The sequence below is a fragment of the Coregonus lavaretus genome, assembly GCF_964263955.1.
Source record: "Coregonus lavaretus genome assembly, chromosome: 7".
In the NCBI taxonomy this organism is placed as follows: domain Eukaryota; kingdom Metazoa; phylum Chordata; class Actinopteri; order Salmoniformes; family Salmonidae; genus Coregonus; species Coregonus lavaretus.
In genome coordinates, this window is record NC_139994.1 from 18,429,697 (window position 1) to 18,454,078 (window position 24,382).

At 43.6% G+C, this 24,382-nt stretch overlaps 2 protein-coding genes across 2 annotated transcripts; both read left to right on the forward strand.

The window, feature by feature from the left end:
* Positions 1-624: 624 nt before the first annotated feature.
* On the forward strand, positions 625-4,706 carry LOC311131906 (zona pellucida sperm-binding protein 3-like; the record flags this gene model as incomplete). Its single annotated transcript, XM_084165019.1, has 10 exons — positions 625-1,044; positions 1,119-1,234; positions 1,324-1,427; positions 2,243-2,420; positions 2,761-2,878; positions 3,026-3,111; positions 3,226-3,413; positions 3,590-3,769; positions 4,391-4,525; positions 4,600-4,706. The coding sequence occupies 10 exons, from the start codon at positions 625-627 to the stop codon at positions 4,704-4,706; spliced, it is 1,632 nt and encodes a 543-aa protein (XP_084021145.1).
* Positions 4,707-6,770: 2,064 nt separating this feature from the next.
* On the forward strand, positions 6,771-23,056 carry LOC311132638 (serine incorporator 1-like). Its single transcript, XM_084165890.1, has 10 exons — positions 6,771-6,936; positions 13,798-13,959; positions 14,222-14,415; positions 14,921-15,000; positions 17,883-18,020; positions 18,330-18,499; positions 19,137-19,227; positions 19,597-19,738; positions 20,015-20,233; positions 20,489-23,056. Exons 1-10 carry the CDS (start codon positions 6,898-6,900, stop codon positions 20,625-20,627), a joined length of 1,374 nt encoding a protein of 457 aa, XP_084022016.1. The 5' UTR covers positions 6,771-6,897; the 3' UTR covers positions 20,628-23,056.
* The last annotated feature ends 1,326 nt before the right edge of the window (positions 23,057-24,382 follow it).

The following is a 24,382-nucleotide window of genomic DNA, read 5'->3' on the forward strand; positions in this document are numbered from 1 at the left end:
ATTTAGTATAAGCTTCTGTTTTAAGCATCCTAAATAATACCATAGATTACGTTTTTGAAAAATAGTCAATTTGAAGGAAAAAAAGAGAAGCATGATGAGAACCTGGTATTCCAACTGATTATAGGCCACTATATCCAATGATTTACCGTTGTGCCACCGTGTTACAATTAAAAGAACAGAGTCAAATACCTCTCTGATAATCCCACGCTGCTATTTATTGCTGACCAGCAGATGTCACTAATGTGCATTGTGAACAGATAATGACGCTCTGAGTAATTAACCGTTTCCCGGCACAATTTGTTGAAAGAGCCGAAACCTACAGAAAGCCTCGGTTTCCCATCACTACAGATTGCTATAGCATATGATGTGTTAGCTGATATGTAAAATACCTATCCAGGCGTTTTAAGAGCTGGCATGCATCAGCAACGCCTGGGCAGAGGAACACGCCCAACATGCATACCAATTAAAGATCTTGACTAATCAGATGCAAGGCCCAATTAGGGCCTAATCCAGCCCAGGTGTGCAGCCTGGTTGGTTGTTAAAAGCTACCTCAGTTTCATCAATTGTAGCATAGCAGAGGCACGCTGTCCTCTAACCTACAGAGTCACATTAATTGTTGGCGGCATGGGCTTTATGATGGCAAACGCGCTCAGGGTGTTGTTAAAGCAACTGGTTTTGTTTTTACTGGTGGAAAACTTAATCTCTCCTACTTTTTCATATACTTACAGCACTGACACATGGCAACAACAACTTCCAAGCCGAACGTCGCAATTTGACAATCGTCCACCCTTTAAACAGCTTCCACTTCACCAACAAACAGTTTCCAGACCAGTTCGAGTTGAAACGGTCGCTGTGACGTGCTTTTCAGACTACATGGCGATAGTCGTGAAGGCTGATCTGTTTAAACTCGGTAATCTAATCGACGTGGATGACCTGCGCCTTGGAGTTGAACAGTACGAAGACCAAGAGCCTTGTAAGGCTACAGCAGCCGGAGATGAGTACAGAATATTTGCAGCACTATCGGACTGTGGAACCAAGCATTTGGTAATTGTTTTGTTTGTTTCAGTAGTTGACTTCTTGAAACAACCTTCCCTAAATGTTGTTTTGTGAATCCACAGATGAACAAAGACTCCTTGATCTACACAAACCTCCTGAGATATACACCCAGAACTACTCCAGATGGGGTTATTCGAATGGATGGTGCTGTAATCCCAATTGAGTGTCATTATGAAAGGTGAGTTTAGGCTATACTGTTGTATGACGATCATATGAATACTGCATAGCCCTGTTGGTTTGTTTACCGGCCTGTACTCTTTGTTTCAGGAAGTATAGCTTGGACAGTGCCTCTCTCCAGCCGACCTGGATCCCCTTCACCGCCGCAGTGTCAGCTGAAGACACCCTGCAGTTCTCATTGAAGCTTATGACTAGTGGGTATTAAATCCTGGAATGCTTGAATAGGGTACAACTTTGTTGACCCTTCAGATAATCAAAAGGATACCATCGCGCTCTCCCAGTAGCTTGGTTGAACCCGTGAATTGAATGTTCATATATACTATGTAGCACAAATGCCCATCTGACATGCAAAATACGCAATCACATCCGACACCGTTATTAGTGACATTTCCATCAGTAATGTTATATAGTTTGCCTACTAAATATGGCCCTGTAAAAAAAAAAAACTAATTTTAACCCATTATTAGATGCCCTTTTGTCAATGTATTCTGTCTGGGGTCGCTTTAAAGATCGACGCGCGATAACGTTAAAAGGCATCGTTGCAGTACGGTTTTGGGAACGTATCTTTCATATCAGCGAGACATATTCAAAAAACAAAGTTAAATTACTACAGCTTTTATAGGTTTCCCTCAGACATTTCCATGTGACAGCGCTTGTTAATGGAAAACATACAGAAGGCAGAGGCGTACCTGTGGTAATTAGTTATCTGTATCTTCGAACACCTGGGTAAACGGAAGACTGACGCCACAAACGTGTTGTCACTGAAATACTGTCGGCTACAACTGTTACTGTGTTTTGCAGGTGTGAAATTACTTTGTAATTTGAAATAAGGCTTTGTTTCTAGAACCATACTGCAATTGAAAATGTAATCACATTTAGATGCTTTTGCTGCCAGAGGCAATTCACATCTAAACAGAACATGTAAGGTCCTTGGACTATAAGGAGTAACATTAGGCTCCTTTTTAGTTCATTATTGGATAACCTGTCTTTACTGCCACTTCCTGTCCAGGTGACTGGCTCTATGAGCGGGGTTCTGGAGTCTACTTCCTGGGTGATCCCATCAACATGGAAGCGTCTGTCAGGGTTGCTCACCACACCAGGCTCAGGGTCTTTGTTAGCAGTTGTGTGGCCACACTGGACCCCGACAGCAACTCTGTCCCCAGATATGTCTTCATTGAGAATGATGGGTAAGCAGGGGGGAAAATGGCTTATCAAACTAGTGGCTACATAGAATGACTTTTCTGGCTGGCCCATAGAGAATGATAGAGGCCTCTTGGGACAAACGCCATTTGAGGGCTTCTACCATTTAAGACAACTGGGTGGGGATATCAATGGGTTGTAGCCTCGATGGTGCTGTCATACTCTATAATGGAACAGATATAAAGATGAGTGCTCTGTCTATGCGCTGTCCCTGTATAAACTATTTTCCCCGACATGGTGCTTGGCGGTTTCTTTGAGGGTTCTTCATTGGCTACCAAGGAAGATGAACCAATGCCCCAGTATGTATTTTCTATTGTCTCCCTCCAGGTGCTTGATGGATTCCCAGCTGCCTGGTTCCCACTCTGGTTTCATGCGTAGAACCCAGGACAACAAGCTCTGGTTCCACATTGATGCCTTTAGGTTCCACCAGGAGGACAGGGCAGAGGTGAGGGCAGTATTTTAAAAACTAGATGTTGTGGAGGGCATTATGGGTACTGTAGTTGGTAAATGATGCTACAGTAACATTTACAGCCATTATGTAGGCTACTGTGATTCTGTATCTTTGTTCTACTCATCCTGTTTTTTTTTATAGCTGTACATCACCTGCCACCTTATTGCAGTCCCTGTCATGGACCATGCAGAGCCTAGCAACAAGGCATGCTCCTTCATTGATGGCAGGTGTGAGATGTGATTTATTTCCTTAGCTACTCTTACTGGGCTGTGACCTATCCACTGGCATAACCATAGCATTTGTTAAAATTGTTCCTTGAATACTTCTTTCATACATTTCAGATGGAGGTCTGCCGACGAGAATGATTTGCTATGTGGCCGTTGTCTAAGCCTGAAGGGGGTTGATCAAGCTCCAGCACGACGTCCCCTCAGTCCAAGACTAGGTGGTAGCCGACCTGAACCTCGTGGCTACAGCAGCGAGTCCCCAGCTTCTGGTGACAATTGGAGGATTGGGATGAAGGCCAAGAAAGGTGTATTTGGCATCTTAATCCCTCTATTCCCCCTCCCCTCCATCTCAAAACACATTGCAGAAGAGGGTTCAAAGGGCGGGACCTCCATGGTAGAGATGGGAATTGAGGAAGGACTAATTGAAAGTGTCTTCACTGCAAATGTGTTAGTGACGCTTACCTTGCCTGTGTCCTTTTAGTATGGGACCAGGATACTACTTTGGGCCCCATGATGGTCTTCCCAACTAAACAGAAGAGTACACCTCTATCTCCACGGATGAGGGAAGGTATCGATATACCTGGCTTCCACTCTGCAACAGGGGACCGGAGGCCCGTATCACCTGGCAGTCGTTGGAAGAGTGGCATGGACTTCAAGAGGGGTAATGTGACTATCTGAAATGGCATGACCTTATTCCTTATGTAGTGCACAACCTTCAAACCGGTAGTCTTGCTAACCCAACTCCAGGCAACCGCAGTGACTAGGGTCTGGTTTCAATGACTGACTCGTTTGGCAACTTGGTGAGAAAATTAATAATCTGGGGTGGGTCCTCTTCACAGATGGCTCCCAACAAATCACGAGGCAGACATAACAGAACATCATGATTTGAAACCAAATTTGGCAGGGAACCTTTACAGTGGTTTTAGTGAAGGTAGTTTATGCAAACTAGCCACTTGCAAAATGCACTCATTTATAAATAACCTCTGCTCCATCTTGCTAGCTACTATTTTGTATTTATTCAAAGAGATAAGGTAGTGATTTAGGCAGACTTAGTTCCTCTATGTCAAACTGACATTCTATTACGTACAGAAGTGTTAAGCCAGTGACATTTGTGGAAGGCAACCAGGATGTCTAGACTACTGCCCAGACCATGAGGCACTGGTCAAAAGTAGTGCACTCTCTAGGTAATTGGGTGCCATTTTGGACACTTGTCTTTTCATATCCATATAGGCTAGCAATTCTGGCAACACTGGCTGTGTTAACCTGTTACATTTAATTCCAGGACCTAATTTCGCCCAATCCCAAAATTCGGGTAGTCCCTTGGGCCTGAGGGTTGGACCCAACAACAAGCATGGCTTTGTTAGCTCTGCAACATATGATGGCTTCATCAGGCAGAAAGAACTAATTGCCCAAAGAGGTAATGACCGTACTTTACTGTTTTGCATGTATGACAATTGCATGTAGGCTCTGTGCTAAATAGTCTGTCCTCAGAGCTGGAGCCCACTCCAGACCCAGAGTTGATTCCTACACCTGAGCCCATTGAAGACCTTGGAGCAAAGGTTACCACAGAAAGAGGGTCTGATTCAAGATCTGGGTGACGGATCGGTCTAAGATTGGAACCTATTGAAAAGGTATGTATGGGCTCGTGGTACTGCAATTTAGAAGGAAATGACCAGGGCATGGCAAGCAGGTTGGCATTCATTGGGATGGCTCAGCAGAATGGTCACTAGCTGCCACAAAGTAATAAGATCTGATTTTTTTTTTTAAACCTTAACCACACTAATGCCTAACTTTAAATTAAGACCAAAAAGCATACATTTTTACAATGTAGCCAATTTTGACTTTTCAGCTGGCACATCTAGTGGAAATTGCTCAGTTCCGCCTCCAGGACAAGACCCGTCCCAATAAATGCCAACCTGCACATGGCATTTGCCAGTATCACTTGTACATATCAGCCTTCAGAGCTTTTGATGTGGTTTCATAAAGAAGTTATGAAATGTTCCAGTCCACTAACACTTTTGTATTTCTAGAATTGAAGGTGCGGTTGCAGTGTTGGCCCATATTAGACTAGCTCCAAACAGCAGCACATTCCAACTCACTGAGGGTGGTGCCGATCCTGATGTCCCAGCACACAAGGAGGATGACCCTACAACTATCAGCACCACCACATCTGCTCTTGGAGAACTCAACCAGTGAATGGACTACCACAGTACCACCAAACACTGTAATCTCAATCAGATATCTGAAAAGAACACGAGAAACCCAAGCGATGCCTGTTAACCTCTTTGAGAAATAAATTATTTAATGCTACTTTGACTTAGTTTGTCTTTACCATTATGCATGACATGCAGGAGTAATCTGAAATATTGCCTTCATTTGTGACGTGAATGCCCAGCAGGCTCAACCAACAATGTTGCACTTGGTCTGGAACACCTTCACTGTTGCATGTTGCTGCAAACTGACATTGCCAAGATTCACCTTTGGTTTGCATAGCCAGACATCACATCCTGGATTAATGTGAATCTTAAGGTTCCTGATTGAACATGGAAGTCACAGGGCATTCCTAGGAAAATTGGGCTTGCAATGTGAACTCTAGCTGTAATGGGTGGACTGCGCAGGAGGTTGGTGGCACCTTAATTGGTGAACGGACTTGTGGTAATGACTGAAGTGGAATGGTATCCAACATGGTTTGCTATTCCATTTGCTCCGTTCCAGCCATTGAGCCATTTTCACCTCAGCAGCCTCCACTGGCGGATTGGAACCGTAAATCGGCACTGGCATTTCTAACTGGCCCTTCTCCTTACCCCCCCCCCCCCCCCCCACTACACCTTTTTTCGTGACTCCCATTAGCCAGAATGATTAAGTGCAAAATCCCAAATTAGACAGGCTCATTGGGCTAAAAATGAACCAGCCCACCTGGCATTTGCCCAAAACTCCCGATGGCCAGTCTGCTCCTGAGGAATTTACATTTTAGTCATTTAGCAAACACTCTTATCCAGAACAACTTACAGGAGCAATTAGGGTTAAGTGCCAAGTACAGTACACTTATAATACTGTACTTCTCCTGACATGCATCTTGTTCTTGCCTTCTCAAGGGACGCCATTTAACCAGCTGTCACAATCTCCGTACAATCAGCACAAACCCCTCGGAATTTAGCGGTCAACAGTGCATCCCACTGAGCACATAGATGTTCTTTATCAATATCTACCAGGACGCTTTTCCATTTCAAATAAGCGTGCTCTCCACTCCCATTTCTCCTCTTCAGCTGCAGCAAAATACAGATATGACTGCCCTGACGTCCTACCCACAATGCACCTTTTGATGCTTCTCCCTAGTGATGTTGATTAATGAGGTGATTTACACATTTGACTGTACAGGATTTTTTGCATCTATCAACAAGCATGAATATTATTTATATTATGCACAAACGTACATTTCTCTGTGTGTTAACCATTACAGTATAAGGTTGTTTTAAATATAAAAATGTAATTCTGAACTTTAAAACTCCGTCAGAATGTGAGCCTATTTATATTATTCAATTATTCAACGCATCAGCAGCTGATTAGTCCAGAAGTTGGGTTGAAGAGACCTATGGACCTATCACCGTCGAAGGTGTTGAGTTACCCGAGGAACAAAAGGGTGTAACTGATTCTTCAGACACGCCCTGTTGCTGCTTGAATAGCATCGGAGGAAACGAGACATTTTAGTTAAACGTTTTCAAGTCTCACTTGTTGACGTTTTGGGGTTTCTACGTTTACTTAGGACTGGAGTATACATTCTAAACTGAAATGGGAGCGTGTATGGCATTGTGTTCAATCGCCAGCTGTGTAAGTATCAATTATTGAACTTCCTATTTGTCGTTTTGCTCACTTTGTTAGAGTGAGAGTGTGCAATGACATTTGTTTGTGGGTGCTCATGTAAACACAGACACATTTTCTCTGTTTTCCCAGCAGGTATATTCTAATATGTTTTATGTTGATCTGAAGTCGTTTTAAATACTTACGTTTGGAAAATAAACACATGTTTTGTCGGTCAATGAACATGGTTTTATTTGCTGGAAAAGTCAGCAGTTTCATATTAGCCTAATTTCCGGTTTCTGTACAGTTTCAGTGCGTCACGCTGTAACCCTCCCCCCACCCCAAATTACCCGCGTGACTGAAATGATTCCCTTTCATATTTCATGCCATGTTGCGGGCGAGTTCAATAATCATGTTAAATATATTTGATTTGATAGTCACTGAAAACGTTTTCTAGGCCTACTGGAACAATAAAACGTGAATGTCTTCCAATTTTGGGGACCCCCACACCACTATAATTACCATGTACAGAGTGATAGGCCTACTGACCCTTTATTGAAGAGTTTATACCACATTCTCACGTCACCAGAAAGCCCTGTCTGTCTGATTTTACCTACAATGTAATGGTTACACCCTCGGAGGCAAGGCTTGTGACTGCTGCTCCACTTTATGGCCTGCCCTGGTGCATACAGCCTGCATACAGAGCATTCGGAAAGTATTTAGACCCCTTTACTTTTTCCACATTTTGTTACATTACAGCCTTATTCTGAAAATGGTAAAAAAATAAAATAATAATCTCATCAATCTATACACAATACCCCATAATGTCAAAGCGAAAACAGGTTTTTAGAAATTTTAGCAAATGTATAAAAACAACAACAGAAATACCTTATTTACATAAGTATTCAGACCCTTTGCTATGAGACTCGAAATTGAGCTCAGGTGCATCCTGTTTCCATTGATCATCCTTGAGATGTTTCTACAACTTGATTGGAGTCCATCTGTGGTAAATTCTATTGATTGGGCATGATTTGGAAAGGCCCACACCTGTCTATATAAGGTCCCACAGTTGACAGTGCATGTCAGAGCAAAAACCAAGCCATGAGGTAGAAGGAATTGTCTGTAGAGCGCTGAGACAGGATTGTGTCGAGGCACAGATCTGGGGAAGGGTACCAGAAAATGTCTGCAGCATTGAAGGTCCCCAAGAACACAGTGGCCTCCATCATTCTTAAATGGAAGAAGTTTGGAACCACCAAGACTCTTCCTAGAGCTGGCCAAACTGAGCAATCGGGGGAGAAGGGCCTTGTTCAGGGAGGTGACCATGAACCTGATGGTCACTCTGACAACGCTCAAGAGTTCCTCTGTGGAGATGGGAGAACCTTCCAGAAGGTCAACCATCTCTGCAGCACTCCACCAATCAGGCCTTTATGGTTGAGCGGCCAGATGGAAGCCACTCCTCAGTAAAAGGCATATGACAGCCTGCTTGGAGTTTGCCAAAAGCCACCTAAAGGACTCTCAGACCATGAGAAACAAGATTCTCTGGTCTGATGAAACCAAAATCGAACTCTTTGGCTTGAATGCTAAGCGTCACGTCTGGAGGAAACCTTGCGTGGTGGTGACGGCATCATGTGTGGGGATGTTTTTCAGCGGCAGGAACTGAGAGACTGGTCAGGATCGAGGGAAAGATGAATTGCGCAAAGTACAGAGAGATCCTTGATGAAAACTTGCTCCAGAGCGCTCAGGACCTCATACTGGGGTGAAGGTTCACCTTCCAACAGGGCAATGACCCTAAGCACACAGCCAAGACAACGCAGGAGGGGCTTCGGGACAAGTCTCTGAATGTCCTTGAGTGGCCCAGCCAGAGCCCGGACTTGAACCCGATCAAACATCTCTGGAGAGACCTGAAAATAGCTGTGCAGCGACGCTCCCCTTCCAACCTGACAGAGCTTGAGAGGATCTGCAGAGAAGAATGGGGGAAACTCTCCAAATACAGGTGTGCCAAGCTGTAGCGTCATACCCAAGAAGACTCCAGGCTGTAATCACTGCCAAAGGTTTTATTTTATTTTATTTCACCTTTATTTAACCAGGTAAGCCAGTTGAGAACAAGTTCTCATTTACAGCTGCGACCTGGCCAAGATAAAGCAAAGCAGTGCGATAAAAACAACAACACAGAGTTACATATGGGGTAAAAAAATACATAAAGTCAAAAATACAACAGAAAATATATATACAGTGTGTGCAAATGTAGCAAGTTATGGAGGTAAGGCAATAAATAGGCTATAGTGCAAAATAATTACAATTAGTATTAACACTGGAATGCTAGATGTGCAAGAGATTATGTGCAAATAGAGATACTGGGGTGCAAAAGAGCAAAATAAATAACAATATAGGGATGAGGTAGTTGGGTGGGCTAATTTCAGATGGGCTGTGTACAGGTGCAGTGATCGGTAAGGTGCTCTGACAACTGATGCTTAAAGTTAGTGAGGGAGATAAGAGTCTCCAGCTTCAGAGATTTTTGCAGTTCGTTCCAGTCATTGGCAGCAGAGAACTGGAAGGAATGGCGGCCAAAGGAGGTGTTGGCTTTGGGAATGACCAGTGAGATATACCTGCTGGAGCGCAGACTACGGGTGGGTGCTGCTATGGTGACCAATGAGCTAAGATAAGGTGGGGATTTGCCTAGCAGTGATTTATAGATGGCCTGGAGCCAGTGGGTTTGACGACGAACATGTAGTGAGGACCAGCCAACAAGAGCGTACAGGTCACAGTGGTGGGTAGTGTATGGGGCTTTGGAGACAAAACGGATGGCACTGTGATAGACTACATCCAATTTGCTGAGTAGAGTGTTGGAGGCTATTTTGTAAATGACATCGCCGAAGTCAAGGATCGGTAGGATAGTCAGTTTTACGAGGGCATGTTTGGCAGCATGAGTGAAGGAGGCTTTGTTGCGAAATAGGAAGCCGATTCTAGCTTTAACTTTGGATTGGAGATTCTTAATGTGAGTCTGGAAGGAGAGTTTACAGTCTAACCAGACACCTAGGTATTTGTAGTTGTCCACATACTCTAGGTCAGACCCGTCGAGAGTGGTGATTCTAGTCGGGTGGGCGGGTGCCAGCAGCGTTCGATTGAAAAGCATGCATTTAGTTTTACTAGTGTTTAAGAGCAGTTGGAGGCTACTGAAGGAGTGTTGTATGGCATTGAAGCTCGTTTGGAGGTTTGTTAACACAGTGTCCAATGAAGGGCCAGATGTATACAAAATGGTGTCGTCTGCGTAGAGGTGGATCTGAGAGTCACCAGCAGCAAGATCGACATCATTGATATACACAGAGAAAAGTGTCGGCCCAAGAATTGAACCCTGTGGCACCCCCATAGAGACTGCCATAGGTCCAGACAACAGGCCCTCCGATTTGACACACTGAACTCTATCTGAGAAGTAGTTGGTGAACCAGGCGAGGCAGTCATTTGAGAAACCAAGGCTATTTAGTCTGCCAATAAGAATGCGGTGGTTGACAGAGTCGAAAGCCTTGGCCAGGTCGATGAAGACGGCTGCACAGTACTGTCTATTATCAATCGCGGTTATAATATCGTTTAGGACCTTGAGCGTGGCTGAAGTGCACCCATGACCAGCTCGGAAACCGGATTGCATAGCGGAGAAGGTACGGTGGTATTCGAAATGGTCGGTGATCTGTTTGTTAACTTGGCTTTCAAATACTTTCGAAAGGCAGGGCAGGATGGATATAGGTCTGTAGCAGTTTGGATCTAGAGTGTCACCCCCTTTGAAGAGGGGGATGACCGAGGCAGCTTTCCAATCTCTGGGGATCTCAGACATTACGAAAGAGAGGTTGAACAGACTAGTAATAGGGGTTGCGACAATTTCGGCGGCTAGTTTTAGAAAGAAAGGGTCCAGATTGTCTAGCCCAGCTGATTTGTAGGGGTCCAGATTTTGCAGCTCTTTCAGAACATCAGCTGTCTGAATTTGTGTGAAGGAGAAGCGGGGGGGGGGGCATTGGGCAAGTTGCAGCGGAGGGTGCAGAGTTGGTGGCCGGGGTAGTGGTAGCCAGGTGGAAAGCATGGCCAGCCGTAGCAAAATGCTTGTTGAAATTCTCAATTATTGTAGATTTATCGGTGGTGATAGTGTTTCCTAGCCTCAGTGCAGTGGGCAGCTGGGAGGAAGTGCTCTTATTCTCCATGGACTTTACAGTGTCCCAAAACTTTTTGGAGTTAGTGCTACAGGATGCAAATTTCTGTTTGAAAAAGTTAGCCTTTGCTTTCCTGACTGCTTGTGTATATTGGTTCCTAACTTCCCTGAAAAGTTGCATATCGCGGGGGCTATTTGATGCTAATGCAGTACGCCACAGGATGTTTTTGTGCTGGTCAAGGGCAGTCAAGTCTGAGGAGAACCAGGGGCTATATCTGTTCTTAGTTCTGTATTTTTTGAATGGGGCATGTTTATTTAAGATTGAGAGGAAATTACTTTTAAGGAACAACCAGGCATCCTCTACTGACGGAATGAGATCTATATCCATCCAGGATACCTGGGCCAGGTCAATTAGGAAGGCCTGCTCGCTAAAGTGTTTTAGGGAGCGTTTGACAGTGATGAGGGGTGGTCGTTTGACCGCGGACCCGTTACGGACGCAGGCAATAAGGCAGTGATCGCTGAGATCCTGGTTGAAGACAGCTGAGGTGTATTTAGAGGGTAAGTTAGTCAGGATGATATCTATGAGGGTACCCATGTTTACGGATTTAGGGTTGTACCTGGTAGGTTCGTTGATAATTTGCGTGAGATTGAGGGCATCTAGTTTGGATTGTAGGATGGCCGGGGTATTAAGCATATCCCAATTTAGGTCACCAAGCAGTACGAATTCTGAGGATAAATGGGGGGCAATCAATTCACATATGGTGTCCAGGGCACAGCTGGGGGCTGAGGGGGGTCTGTAGCAAGCGGCAACAGTGAGAGACTTATTTCTGGAAAGGTGGATTTTTAGAAGTAGAAGCTCAAACTGTTTGGGCACACACCTGGATAGTATGATAGAGCTCTGCAGGCTATCTCTACAGTAGATTGCAACTCCACCCCCTTTGGCAGTTCTATCTAGACGGAAAATGTTATAGTTGGGGATGGAAATTTCAGAATTTTTGGTGGCCTTCCTAAGCCAGGATTCAGACACTGCTAGAACATCAGGGTTGGCGGAGTGTGCTAACGCAGTGAATAACTCAAACTTAGGAAGTAGACTTCTGATATTTACGTGCAAGAAACCAAGACTTTTGCGATTACAGAAGTCAGCAAATGATAGCACCTGGGGAGTAGGAGTGATACTGAGGGCTGCAGGGCCTGGGTTAGCCTCTACATCACCAGAGGAACAGAGGAGGACTAGAATAAGGATACGGCTAAAGGCTTTAAGAACTGGTCTTCTAGTGCGTTGGGTACATAGAATAAAGGGGGCAGATTTCCGGGCGTTGTAGAAAAGATTCAGGGCATTATGTACAGACAAGGATATTGAAGGATATGAGTAAAGTGGAGGTAAACCTAAGCGTTGGGTAACAAAGTACTGAGTAAAGGGTCTGAATACTTACAGTACCAGCGTTTGGACACACCTACTCATTCAAGGGTTTTTCTTTTCTTTTTTTACTATTTTCTACATTGTAGAATAATAATGAAGACATCAAAACTATGAAATAACACATGGAATCATGTAGTAACCAAAACAGTGTTAAACAAATCAAAAATATATTTTATATTTTAGATTCTTCGAAGTAGCCACCCTTTGCCTTGATGACAGCTTTACACACTTGGCATTCTCTCAACCAGCTTCATGAGGTAGTCACCAGGAATGCATTTCAATTAATAGGTGTGCCTTGTTAAAAGTTCACACAGCATCTCTAGACTTGAGTTTGCATGAATCATCAGAGAGCGGCGAGAGATGCCTCCCAAGGACCATTATCCTTCTGTGACATCATACAACACGTGCACAGCACTGGGTCTCTTCCTCAATTCATCTGTCCTGATTCCTCCCATCCTCTTCTCGCTTCTTCTTAAAACACTTTGGAAAGGGACCTTGGATCTCAACCAATGTGTTTATAGAAGGAGGCAAGGAGAGGGAAGACGAGGAATCATGGAAAGATGTTGATTGAGAAAGAGCACGTATCAGGCAGGGGGCTGTGTTAGAGTTCTTTGCTGTAATGTAATTTAATGAGTGGCAGCCCCTGTCATTGTCACTGGCAGGATTACCTTCAATAGAACCAAATCAAATTGTATTTGCCACATGCTCAGATTACAACAGGTGTAGACATTAGTCTTATGGCTTGGGGGTAGAAGCTGTTAAGAAGCGTTTTGGACCTAGACTTGGCTCTCTGGTACCGCTTGCCGTGCGGTAGCAGAGAGAACAGTCTATGACTAGGGTGGCTGGAGTCTTTGATAGTTTTTATGGCCTTCCTCTGACACCGCCTGGTATAGAGGTCCTGGATAGCAGGAAGCTTTGCCCCAGTGATGTACTGGGCCGTACACACTACCCTCTGTAGTGCCTTGCGGTCGGAGGCCGAACTATCAGTTGTCTGAGCTCGTTTGGATGGAAAACGCAATGGTTGCCGTGCCAATAAAAATAAAATACAGAAATGTGTCACTTTACAGTGATATGTTTGCTTATGAATCTTTCCCAACGATGCAGAGTTTAATAATATAAAATAGTAACCAACACAATAAATAAAATACACAAGAATGGAGCTGTATACAGGGAATAACAACAGGCGGTGGCGCACAGTAGATTTGTTGCACACACACACACTCAAACCATGCACGCATTTGCAAGATTATCTCATCTATCCTCTTATGCCTTCCTTCTCCCTCTGGCACACCAAAAATATGACTAGTTGTCTGTGTTGTCCTATCTATCTATCTAGGCATCGTGTCTGTGTGGCTCAGCTCCGTGTCTGCTGTCAGGATGCTGTCCCTCCACCTACAACTCCACTGTGTCCCGGCTGGCCTTCTCCTTCCTGCTACTGCTGGGGTCTCTGGTCTCTGTCATCATGATCCTACCTGGCATGGAGACTCAGCTCAAGAAGGTAACACCACATAACACAACCCTGGTCTTAGTTGCTTGATGAGGAGCCTTGCCTGAGACCTACACATTTGTGTTAGCTCCCTGAACTAATGCTAAGGGTTTAGCTCAGCGGGCTAACACAGACTTAGCTTGCAGGAGACCCTGGTTCGAACCCAGTTGGTCACACAAGCTGGTGTAGACGGCCCTGTGGTTGACAACGTTTTGACCTGTGTCATGTACATTGTTGGTTCTATTTTTACTATGTTTCTTCACTGATCTATCAGATACCAGGGTTCTGTGTGGGCGGAACCTCCATACCCATACCAGGCATCGAAAACAAGATGAACTGTGATGTCATCGTGGGCTATAAGTCTGTGTACCGCATGTGCTTTGCCATGGCCTGCTTCTTTTTTCTCTTCTCCATCATCATGATCCGCGTTCGCAGCAGCAAGGACCCCCGAGCCTCACTACAGAACGGGTATGTAGCGGCTTTTATAGGAGTGGATAGTGATGTTCGGGAATACAACGTTGCCCTCTGCTGGCCAGACCAGGGCAGTGCAGCATCCCCCACACCCTTATTTGTTTACATACCAGCTGAAAATATTAGGGCCGGGAGGATACCAGGATCGTAATACTCTTTGTATCATGGCAAGGAAACAAAACAGGAAGCGGATTTAACTTCTTTAGGAAAAAAGCACTAATGTTGGAAACAAACATCATTATGGTGTCATCCAGAGTCACATTTATTGATATTCTAATCTATAGCACACAATGTTTTACATACAGCAGGTTAAGGGAGCAAATAGGTTGGGGTCTGCTTCATTTTTTTATTTTTTTGCCATGGAAAAAATATTGCAATACTGCCCTATAAAATATTACCGGTTTTTATTATTTTAATTTTTATGGTGCACACACGCACAGACACAACTTGTTTTTGTATGATGTTATGTATTGAATGAATGCCTGTGGCTTTGTCCACTCAGATTCTGGTTCTTCAAGTTCCTTATACTGGTGGGGATAACTGTAGGAGCCTTCTTCATTCCAGACGGGACATTCAACACAGGTATGCACTATTATATTACTACAATGTTAAATATTTTCCTCTAAACACCAATAACCAGTGGCAATTTTACAAAAAATATTGGTGGGGAAAACGCAATCACAAAGGTCATACAGTGCGGAAAAAAAGTATTTAGTCAGCCACCAATTGTGCAAGTTCTCCCACTTAAAAAGATGAGAGGCCTGTAATTTTCATCATAGGTACACGTCAACTATGACAGACAAAATGAGAAAAAAAATCCAGAAAATCACATTGTAGGATTTTTAATGAATTTATTTGCAAATTATGGTGGAACATAAGTATTTGGTCAATAACAAACGTTTCTCAATACTTTGTTATATACCCTTTGTTGGCAATGACACAGGTCAAACGTTTTCTGTAAGTCTTCACAAGGTTTTCACACACTGTTGCTGGTATTTTGGCCCATTCCTCCATGCAGATCTCCTCTAGAGCAGTGATGTTTTGGGGCTGTCGCTGGGCAACACGGACTTTCAACTCCCTCCAAAGATTTTCTATGGGGTTGAGATCTGGAGACTGGCTAGGCCGCTCCAGGACCTTGAAATGCTTCTTACGAAGCCACTCCTTCGTTGCCCGGGCGGTGTGTTTGGGATCATTGTCATGCTGAAAAACCCAGCCACGTTTCATCTTCAATGCCCTTGCTGATGGAAGGAGGTTTTCACTCAAAATCTCACGATACATGGCCCCATTCATTCTTTCCTTTACACGGATCAGTCGTCCTGGTCCCTTTGCAGAAAAACAGCCCCAAAGCATGATGTTTCCACCCCCATGCTTCACAGTAGGTATGGGGTTCTTTGGATGCAACTCAGCATTCTTTGTCCTCCAAACATGACGAGTTGAGTTTTTACCAAAAAGTTCTATTTTGGTTTCATCTGACCATATGACATTCTCCCAATCCTCTTCTGGATCATCCAAATGCACTCTAGCAAACTTCAGACGGGCCTGGACATGTACTGGCTTAAGCAGGGGGACACGTCTGGCACTGCAGGATTTGAGTCCCTGGTGGCGTAGTGTGTTACTGATGGTAGGCTTTGTTACTTTGGTCCCAGCTCTCTGCAGGTCATTCACTAGGTCCCCCCGTGTGGTTCTGGGATTTTTGCTCACCGTTCTTGTGATCATTTTGACCCCACGGGGTGAGATCTTGCGTGGAGCCCCAGATCGAGGGAGATTATCAGTGGTCTTGTATGTCTTCCATTTCCTAATAATTGCTCCCACAGTTGATTTCTTCAAACCAAGCTGCTTACCTATTGCAGATTCAGTCTTCCCAGCCTGGTGCAGGTCTACAATTTTGTTTCTTGTGTCCTTTGACAGCTCTTTGGTCTTGGCCATAGTGGAGTTTGGAGTGTGACTGTTTGAGGTTGTGGACAGGTGTCTTATATACTGATAACAAGTTCAAACAGGTGCCATTAATACACGTAACGAGTGGAGGACAGAGGAGCCTCTTAAAGAAGTTACAGGTCTGTGAGAGCCAGAAATCTTGCTTGTTTGTAGGTGACCAAATACTTATTTTCCACCATAATTTGCAAATAAATTCATTAAAAATTCTACAATGTGATTTTCTGGAAAATAATTTCTCAATTATTTGTCTGTCATAGTTTACGTGTACCTATGATGAAAATTACAGGCCTCTCATCTTTTTAAGTGGGAGAACTTGCACAATTGGTGGCTGACTAAATACTTTCCCCCCCCCACTGTATGCATCAAAACTGCTACACATTGAATGCACTAATCACCAATCCCAGAAATTAGTTTTGAGCCACACACACAAACGTTATAACATTTGGGTTATGAACAGTTAATGGCTACTTCCCATATCTTTAGCTCATATTGCATGGAAGACCACGTTAGTCGAGCATACTTTTATAGAGTAAACTAGCTAGTAATCGGTCTGCATTATTGCAACACTGCGTGCGTCTGCCTGCCTGTTACAAATGGGCCCGGTTAACAATATGCAACATTTTATAACGCTATTCCCTTGCTTCATCTATTGAACAGTTACAGTTCCATCAAATTAATGTATAACTAACCTTTCTTTTACATGTGGTTCCATGGGTATTAGTCTGCCATCAAACATCAACAATAAGACATGTAGCCTATAGGATATTATAGCTAGCCTACCTCAAAATAGATGTTAGCCACTGCTTCATGATCCACCACCAACCACATAATGCTAAGTTTGAAAATTATTTGCTAGGAGATAGCAAAGCTAGTTGACATGTTTCACCTAGCTAAGCTACCTAGCTTGAAGACGTGGTAAACAACTAGCTAGCTATGACGTTGACACATCAGTCCAATCAAAGTTACCGAGCGTAAGATGTTGCTTTATCTGTGGCCAATGGCAATGAGCCTTCTTGGGCGGGCACTTCCACTGTAAATCAATGGAGCACCGAATAAGGGCTTTTGATGGCTAGCTCTCCCAGCAGGTGCTGCGGTGAAGTAGTGTCCCCATGAGTGACCAGACCCTCAGCCAATTACGCGCAACCAGAGAAGTTCAACGACGCCAGCGCTCTGTACTTTCTTTGTCTGCCTCTCCACCACAGAAAGCACTGAGCGAGGCTGGAACAGTTGCATTTTGGAGCTGCCTGACTAAACGAAAATGTACCAATACAATGAGAAAGCGACCACATACTTATTAGATCAAGCAATTTTTTAAAATACAATTAAATTGTTTGCTTACTGATATGCTATATTGTTGTGACATGAATTATCAGGATTGAATGCAAATCTCCTGGATATTGGTGGGCCCGGCCCAAGTGACGCATTGTCACTGCCAATAACGTGTAGTCAATTATGGTCAATTAATCACCCCTTGCACATTTGACTTTTAACAAACTCACTGTGTGTGTGTGTGTGTGTGTGTGTTCCAGTGTGGTTCTACTTTGGCGTGGTGGGTTCCTTCATCTTCATCATCATCCAGCTGATCCTGCTGGTGGACTTTTCTCACACCTGGAACCAGTCTTGGCTGGAGAATGCTGAGGAGGGAAACAGCAAGTGCTGGTTTGCAGGTACTGATCGTTAATACAGTCTACTGATTGAAATGAGTGTAGTCTATCTCATTTAAATTCTGCCACAAGAGTCGCTAGAGCGTGATGGGACAAGGACATCACGGCCTGCAAAACCCTCCCCTAACCCGGACGACACTGGGCCAATTGTGCGCCGCTTCATGGGTCTCCCGGTTGCGGCCGGCTGTGAAACAGCCTGGGATCGAACCCGGGTCTGTAGTGACGCCTCTAGCACTGCGATGCAGTGCCTTAGACCGCTGTGCCACTCGGGAAGCCATAATCGGATGTGTTCTTATGTTTCCCCTCCCACAGCTCTCCTGTCGTTCACTGTGCTGCACTATGCCCTGGCCTTCTCTGCTGTGGTGTTGTTCTATGTCTACTACACCACAGGAGATGACTGCACAGAACACAAGGTCTTCATCAGCCTCAACTTCATCTTCTGCATCATCATCTCCATCATTGCCATCCTGCCCAAAGTTCAGGTGATGTTTCAGTCTCGAAAGATTGATACCTGCACACTGAAAGTTCCCATAGTTTTATTGAGTACGATGTTTCTTTGCAGGCTGTTTCAGTCTTGTTCCTCACTCTTTGAAATACATACACATACTGAAGTTCATTCAGGAGTGTAAATATTAGCGATGTTTGCAATTATTAAAGATCATCAAAATGTTAACGCTGCAATATGTAACTACAATATGTAACTGAGTTATAGATCTGTCATTCTCATTGAAAGCAAGTCTAACAAGAGGTAGATCTGTTCTATGTGCTATTTCTATGCTTTCCGTTCTTAAGTTTTGTTTTTGTCTTTTACTTTAGGTTTTGTACACCAGCTTCAAGCAGCTGAAAATACAATATTTTTGGTCATGGAAATATTTCAGTCGTTTAGATGGTACAAGGACTTTCTACACAATGACTGCTTGTTTGGTCACAAACTGAAATTAGGCGAACTAGTTGAATTTTAGCAACCAGGGAATGGCGGCGCAATTTCTGCATATTGCACCTTCTAAACAATGAGTGAATTATTTTTTAATGTGAATGTTGTTGAACAAAATTAGACTAATGTGTTTTGTGTGTCTGTGTCTTGTTTATTTACTTATTTATGTATTTATTTTCCCCCAGGAGGCCCAGCCCAGCTCAGGCCTGCTCCAGGCCTCCCTCATCTCCCTCTACACCATGTATGTCACATGGTCCGCCATGACCAACAACCCCAGTAAGTTTCATCATGACCCTACTGATGACCCTGTTCAGCCATTGGTTCAGAGTCATGGTTCACAATGCTCGTAACCCTGACCCACATGGCTGCATACTGACTCATGTAAATCACTTAATGGGAAGTCTGCAACAAAGACTTTATGTGAAGAACCATATTCTACCCGAAAGATCAACTTGGGTCAGTGATCACTTCATCCAACATTAGATGAGTTGCAGCCAAAAATCACAAGAGAAATAGAAAAATAAACGTGACTCTAGCTCATAATTAAAAGCTGATGATTTGTAGTTTTATTTAGGTTAAAAGCATAACATTTTGGCCTTCAATAGCCTTCATCAGATTGGCAATATTCTATCTCTCTCCCTACAGACCGTAAGTGTAACCCCAGCCTGCTGAGTCTGGTGAACAACACCCTCAGCCCTACACCTGCCCCAGGGCAAGATGTCCAGTGGTGGGATGCACAGGGCATCATAGGACTGGTCATCTTCTTCTTCTGCACTCTCTACGCCAGGTATGACATCACAACCTAGAGTAGGGTTCTCTCCAATCCTGGGGACCCACAGGACAGGACCGGGCACTCTTTGTAGCAGCCCAGACCAGAGACGCCTGATCTAAGTACTGGGCTAGATTAAACATGTGCAAGCCTGTGGATCCTCAGGACTGGATTTGAGAAACACTGGTTCAGAGCTCTGTTTCAAATGAAATCCAGACTATTCAAGCCTGTCCACGTCATCACTTCTCTGTTTTCCTAACGGGTTTCCTGCTCTTTCCCACTCCTCGCCTGCAGCATCCGTTCGTCCAACAACACCCAGGTGAACAGGCTGATGCAGACAGAGGAGGGCCAGGGTCTGGCTGCAGACGACCACGAGGCGGCCACGGGGGATGACGGAGTCAGACGGGCCGTGGACAATGAGGAAGATGCGGTCACCTACTCGTACTCCTTCTTCCACTTCAGCCTGTTCCTGGCCTCCCTCTACATCATGATGACACTCACAAACTGGTACCAGTAAGTAGCTCTGTTTTCTTTGGTTATATCTGAGGGGATAGAGGAACAGGGATGTGTACAGGTATAACTGAGGTGATTCACATTGTTCGACGCCTGGACACATGCGTCAGCTCCCCGACTTAATGCCTGGGCTTTAGGTCAGCAGGCTAAGAGTCTTGTGGGACTCAGACGACCCAATTTCAAACCATCACACATGGTCTACTATGTGTTTTTGAGATGGTAAATAAAATGTGATTGATCCTGATTTCTCCCCAGACCTGACGCAGACTACCAGGCCATGCAGAGCAGTATGCCAGCTGTGTGGGTGAAGATTAGCTCTAGCTGGATAGGCCTGTGTCTCTACCTCTGGACCCTGGTAGCTCCTCTCATCTTCTCTAACCGAGACTTCAACTAAAGGCATACACATTCCATCCAGGGCTAAGTCCCAAATGGCACCCCTATTCCCAAGTAGGAATAGGGTGGGTGTCTTTTCAGATTTGCTAAGGGACTTTATTGTTTGGCATGTTTTGATTTACATATTTTCATTGTGCTGCTTGAAGAAGGGGACCACTGTCATAATTATTATTTTTTTTATTTTTTTGGGGGGGGGGCTGGTCTCATTGACTAGACATAACATAGTAAACGAATGTCCGGGACACTCAAATAAGTATTATATGCAACGTTTGGTATGGTTATATAAAACAGGTTACTTAAGGCAAAAACGAAAGGAGGGTGGTTGGACGGGGTGGATGGGTGGGCGAATCTCATCACTGACAACTTTAGCATTTTAGCTAATTGGCAACTTTGCAACTACTTAATACTTTTTAGCTACTTTGCAACTACTTAGCATGCTAGCTACCCCTAACCTTAACCCTTTAACCTTAATCCTTAAGAGTCTAAATAGTCATACCAAGGATCATTTAGTGATTTGATTTAGAATTTTATATAACATGGAATTTGGACTTACTGCTATTTGCCCATAGAAACTCATTGAATAACAGATTCATACAATAAAAAATAGTAAAAAAAATGTATCAAAAGGAAGTTTGTTTTAAAGCGTCTGTCCTATGTCTGAGAGATATAAGATCAGGAAATTATAGTGAATTTTTTACCCATATTTAAAGATGCACTATGCAGAAATCGTACCTCCATTTACTAATTTCAGTTTGTGACAAAACAAGCAAGTATAGTGTAGAGAATCATTGTACCATCTAAACCACAGTGAAATATATTTTCCATAAGCAAAAATATTGAATTTTCAGATGTTTGAAACTGGTGTACAAAACTGAAAGTAAAAGATGCAAAAACTAAACTTAAACGGAAGCATAGAAATAGTGCACATAAAACAGATGAGACTTGCTTTCAATGAGAATGACAGTTCTATAACACACATTTCTATGTGAATTTGGTCAGGGAGCTCAAAAAGTTACACATTGCATACTTCCATATATGTTTTTAATGGTACCGGGCTACCTTCAGACGAGTCTTGTGAGGCTTGTGGGCATCCTAGAGCAAAACAACCGACATGTTCGTGAGAGTCACCTTTCCATCGAGGGGTCATATTAGTGTGTAGCCCAAGCTTTTCGGACGCTACAGACAGAAGTTGGCAGATCGGCGGTACCGACTTCAGACGAGTCCCGTGGGGGTTGTGTTAATGAGAGTCATCTTTCCATAGTGGTCATATTAGTTTGTAGGCCGAACCGTTCAGATGCTACAGACTTTTTCGTGAGAAGAGCGATTTTCGGGATGTCTCAAGGTCTGGCAAACACCTCTGTAGCTTGGCCACCTTCCACCACAGATGAGGAACACTGCCATTGGCGGCTGCGGTGGATTGAGACGCAGACCATGCCCCCCAAAAAAACCTGTCTATCTTAAACAGACAGTTTTAATGGGGATTTTTTTTAGTATTATGCTAATTAGATTTTCACGGGGGTGCGGACGTAGACTCTAGGGGGTAACCACTAGCATAGCTAACGTTAGCCACCTAGCTAACTTTAGTCACAACAAATTGGAATTCGTAACATATCGTACAAATTACAATTCATAACATATACAAATTGTAATTCGTAACATATCATACAAAATGGATGATGGACATCCACAAATTATTACCTACCATACCAAACATTTATACTAATTTGAGTTTTCCGGATTTTTGTTTACTATTTTAAGTCTACCAATGAGTCCAAGTTGTTGTTGTTGGCCATACTTAAGGTTGGTTTTATCTTTTTTTGTGTGTTTAAAAAAATATATACATACAAATCAAATGGGCTTGGTTTCACGCTTTAATAATATTTCCTACCTTTTCTGGTCAGCGAATCTACTAAAATGGCTTATTAAGTCCTCAAATCGTATGATCACGATCAGTGTGTTCAACCAGCCAAGTAAATTCCACTCAGGTGTTTCTGCATTACCCGTTCCACTCCTCTTCAGATTTGCACAACATTTAGATCATCTCTCTTCACAATATACCTTGCTCAGTCCACCCACTACATTTTTGGCAGGGTGTCATCACTACAAATTAGCATAGTCTAGAGGGTGTTGTAAACATTATTACATGATTGTTCCTCCAATGCACTTTCTCTTGTTTTTTTGTTATTTGCTTTATACACATATCACGGTGTGTCTGATTACAACGTACATATACATTTCTTTTTATAGCTAAGGAGATTTGTAAAAGTGCCTTTAAACCTATAGATTTGCTACACAATACCTATTCAGTCAGACTATAGACTAGCTTTATATTCAAATGTTTTATGGTTTGTCATACAAATCTGTCATGTATCTCTAATGCCTCTCCTTATCATGATCAAATGTAATAAATCTGATAATCTCTGAAATGTCTTCCAGTGTTCTATTGTTATTTTAAGAGTTCATGGTGTCCTGTAGGTGGGACTGTTGCCCCTCCAAATTACTGTATATTTCTGCTAGATTTTCTTTGAGATTATTAGTTTTATGCACCTCTTTCAGATAAGTAGAAAGTGCCCTTGGCACTTCTTTTGGGACATATTAAAAATAGTGTCTCTGCCATTCTCCCTTCAAAAGCCAGAAATGTCAGCTCAATTCACATGAGGACAATCAATGCCTAATGCCGTCTACAAGTTAAATAGCATTTTCCATGTAATAGCTGCAGCAACCTTGGAATCAAGTGCTTTACTCTGTTCAACACTACTCTTACTTCATTCCGTCGGGGACATTCCAGAACATGAGAAGTAGAGGAAACCGACCAAAGACATGTCATCACATGATGTCATCACATGATGTCATCAGTCCAAGCCAACAGGGATTCCAGAACCTCCCATCGCCTCTGGCTTCATTCCATAACCCTGATCACATGACCAGGATTACGCTCCAATAGGATTATTCTTATTTTCTTGTGACGCAGGATTACCCATGCAGCCACACCACACACTCTCTCTCTCGCGCTCTCTCTCTCTCGACAAGGGAGTGAGAGGGAATGTGATTTCCCCATCACAAGATCGGCATGAGGAGGGGGTTGAACACAAGCCCAACAGTATATTCATTGAGGACCAAATGGGTTCGGCTGGGGAGGAGGAGCACAGAGAGATGGGTCTGTAGCCAGTCCATGAAGTCAGCCTTGAATCATATCACCGCCATCAGACCGATTTGAGTGTGAGTTTACGCATAGCAGAATTACACACTGAAGTACTGTACACATAATGGAAAATAAAGTGAGTGCCATGCCATATTAATTTCAACTGACTGTTATGGTGGTCAATGTTAGTTTGGGCTTTGTGAACACACCACACACAATCACTTTGAGGTCCTTCCTTTCGCTCTTTTACAGGAAATAATCTGTGTATATATCTGAGTGTTTTTTGGTCCTGTACACTAGTAATTATATTTATATGATCTTGATGAGTGGGTGACTTTGTTAGTGTGGTGACACTGGGTCTCTGTGACAGACAGTTCGATAGCGGTGGAGTCCCCCTCACAGCAGGCAGGCAGACCTAGCCTACATAATGCTATTATATAATGGCCTGGCTGGGGGAACACACCATGCTATGACTCTGGCTGGGACCTCCACTGTGGTGCGGTAGAGGAGAGAATCTGGGAAAGGTCTGTTGCATAAGCCGGTTAGGATCATGCTCTCACTCGGGATGAGGACTCCTACTGTGCATCTGGATACCTCTGTAGGTTGAGGTGAAC

Coding starts and splice junctions, on each gene's coding strand:
- LOC311132638 (XM_084165890.1), top strand. CDS start 6,898: ATGGGAGCGTGTATGGCATTGTGTTCAATCGCCAGCTGT. Junction 14,416..14,920: donor CGAGCCTCACTACAGAACGG/GTATGTAGCGGC, acceptor TTGTCCACTCAG/ATTCTGGTTCTTCAAGTTCC. Junction 18,500..19,136: donor CCATCCTGCCCAAAGTTCAG/GTGATGTTTCAG, acceptor ATTTTCCCCCAG/GAGGCCCAGCCCAGCTCAGG.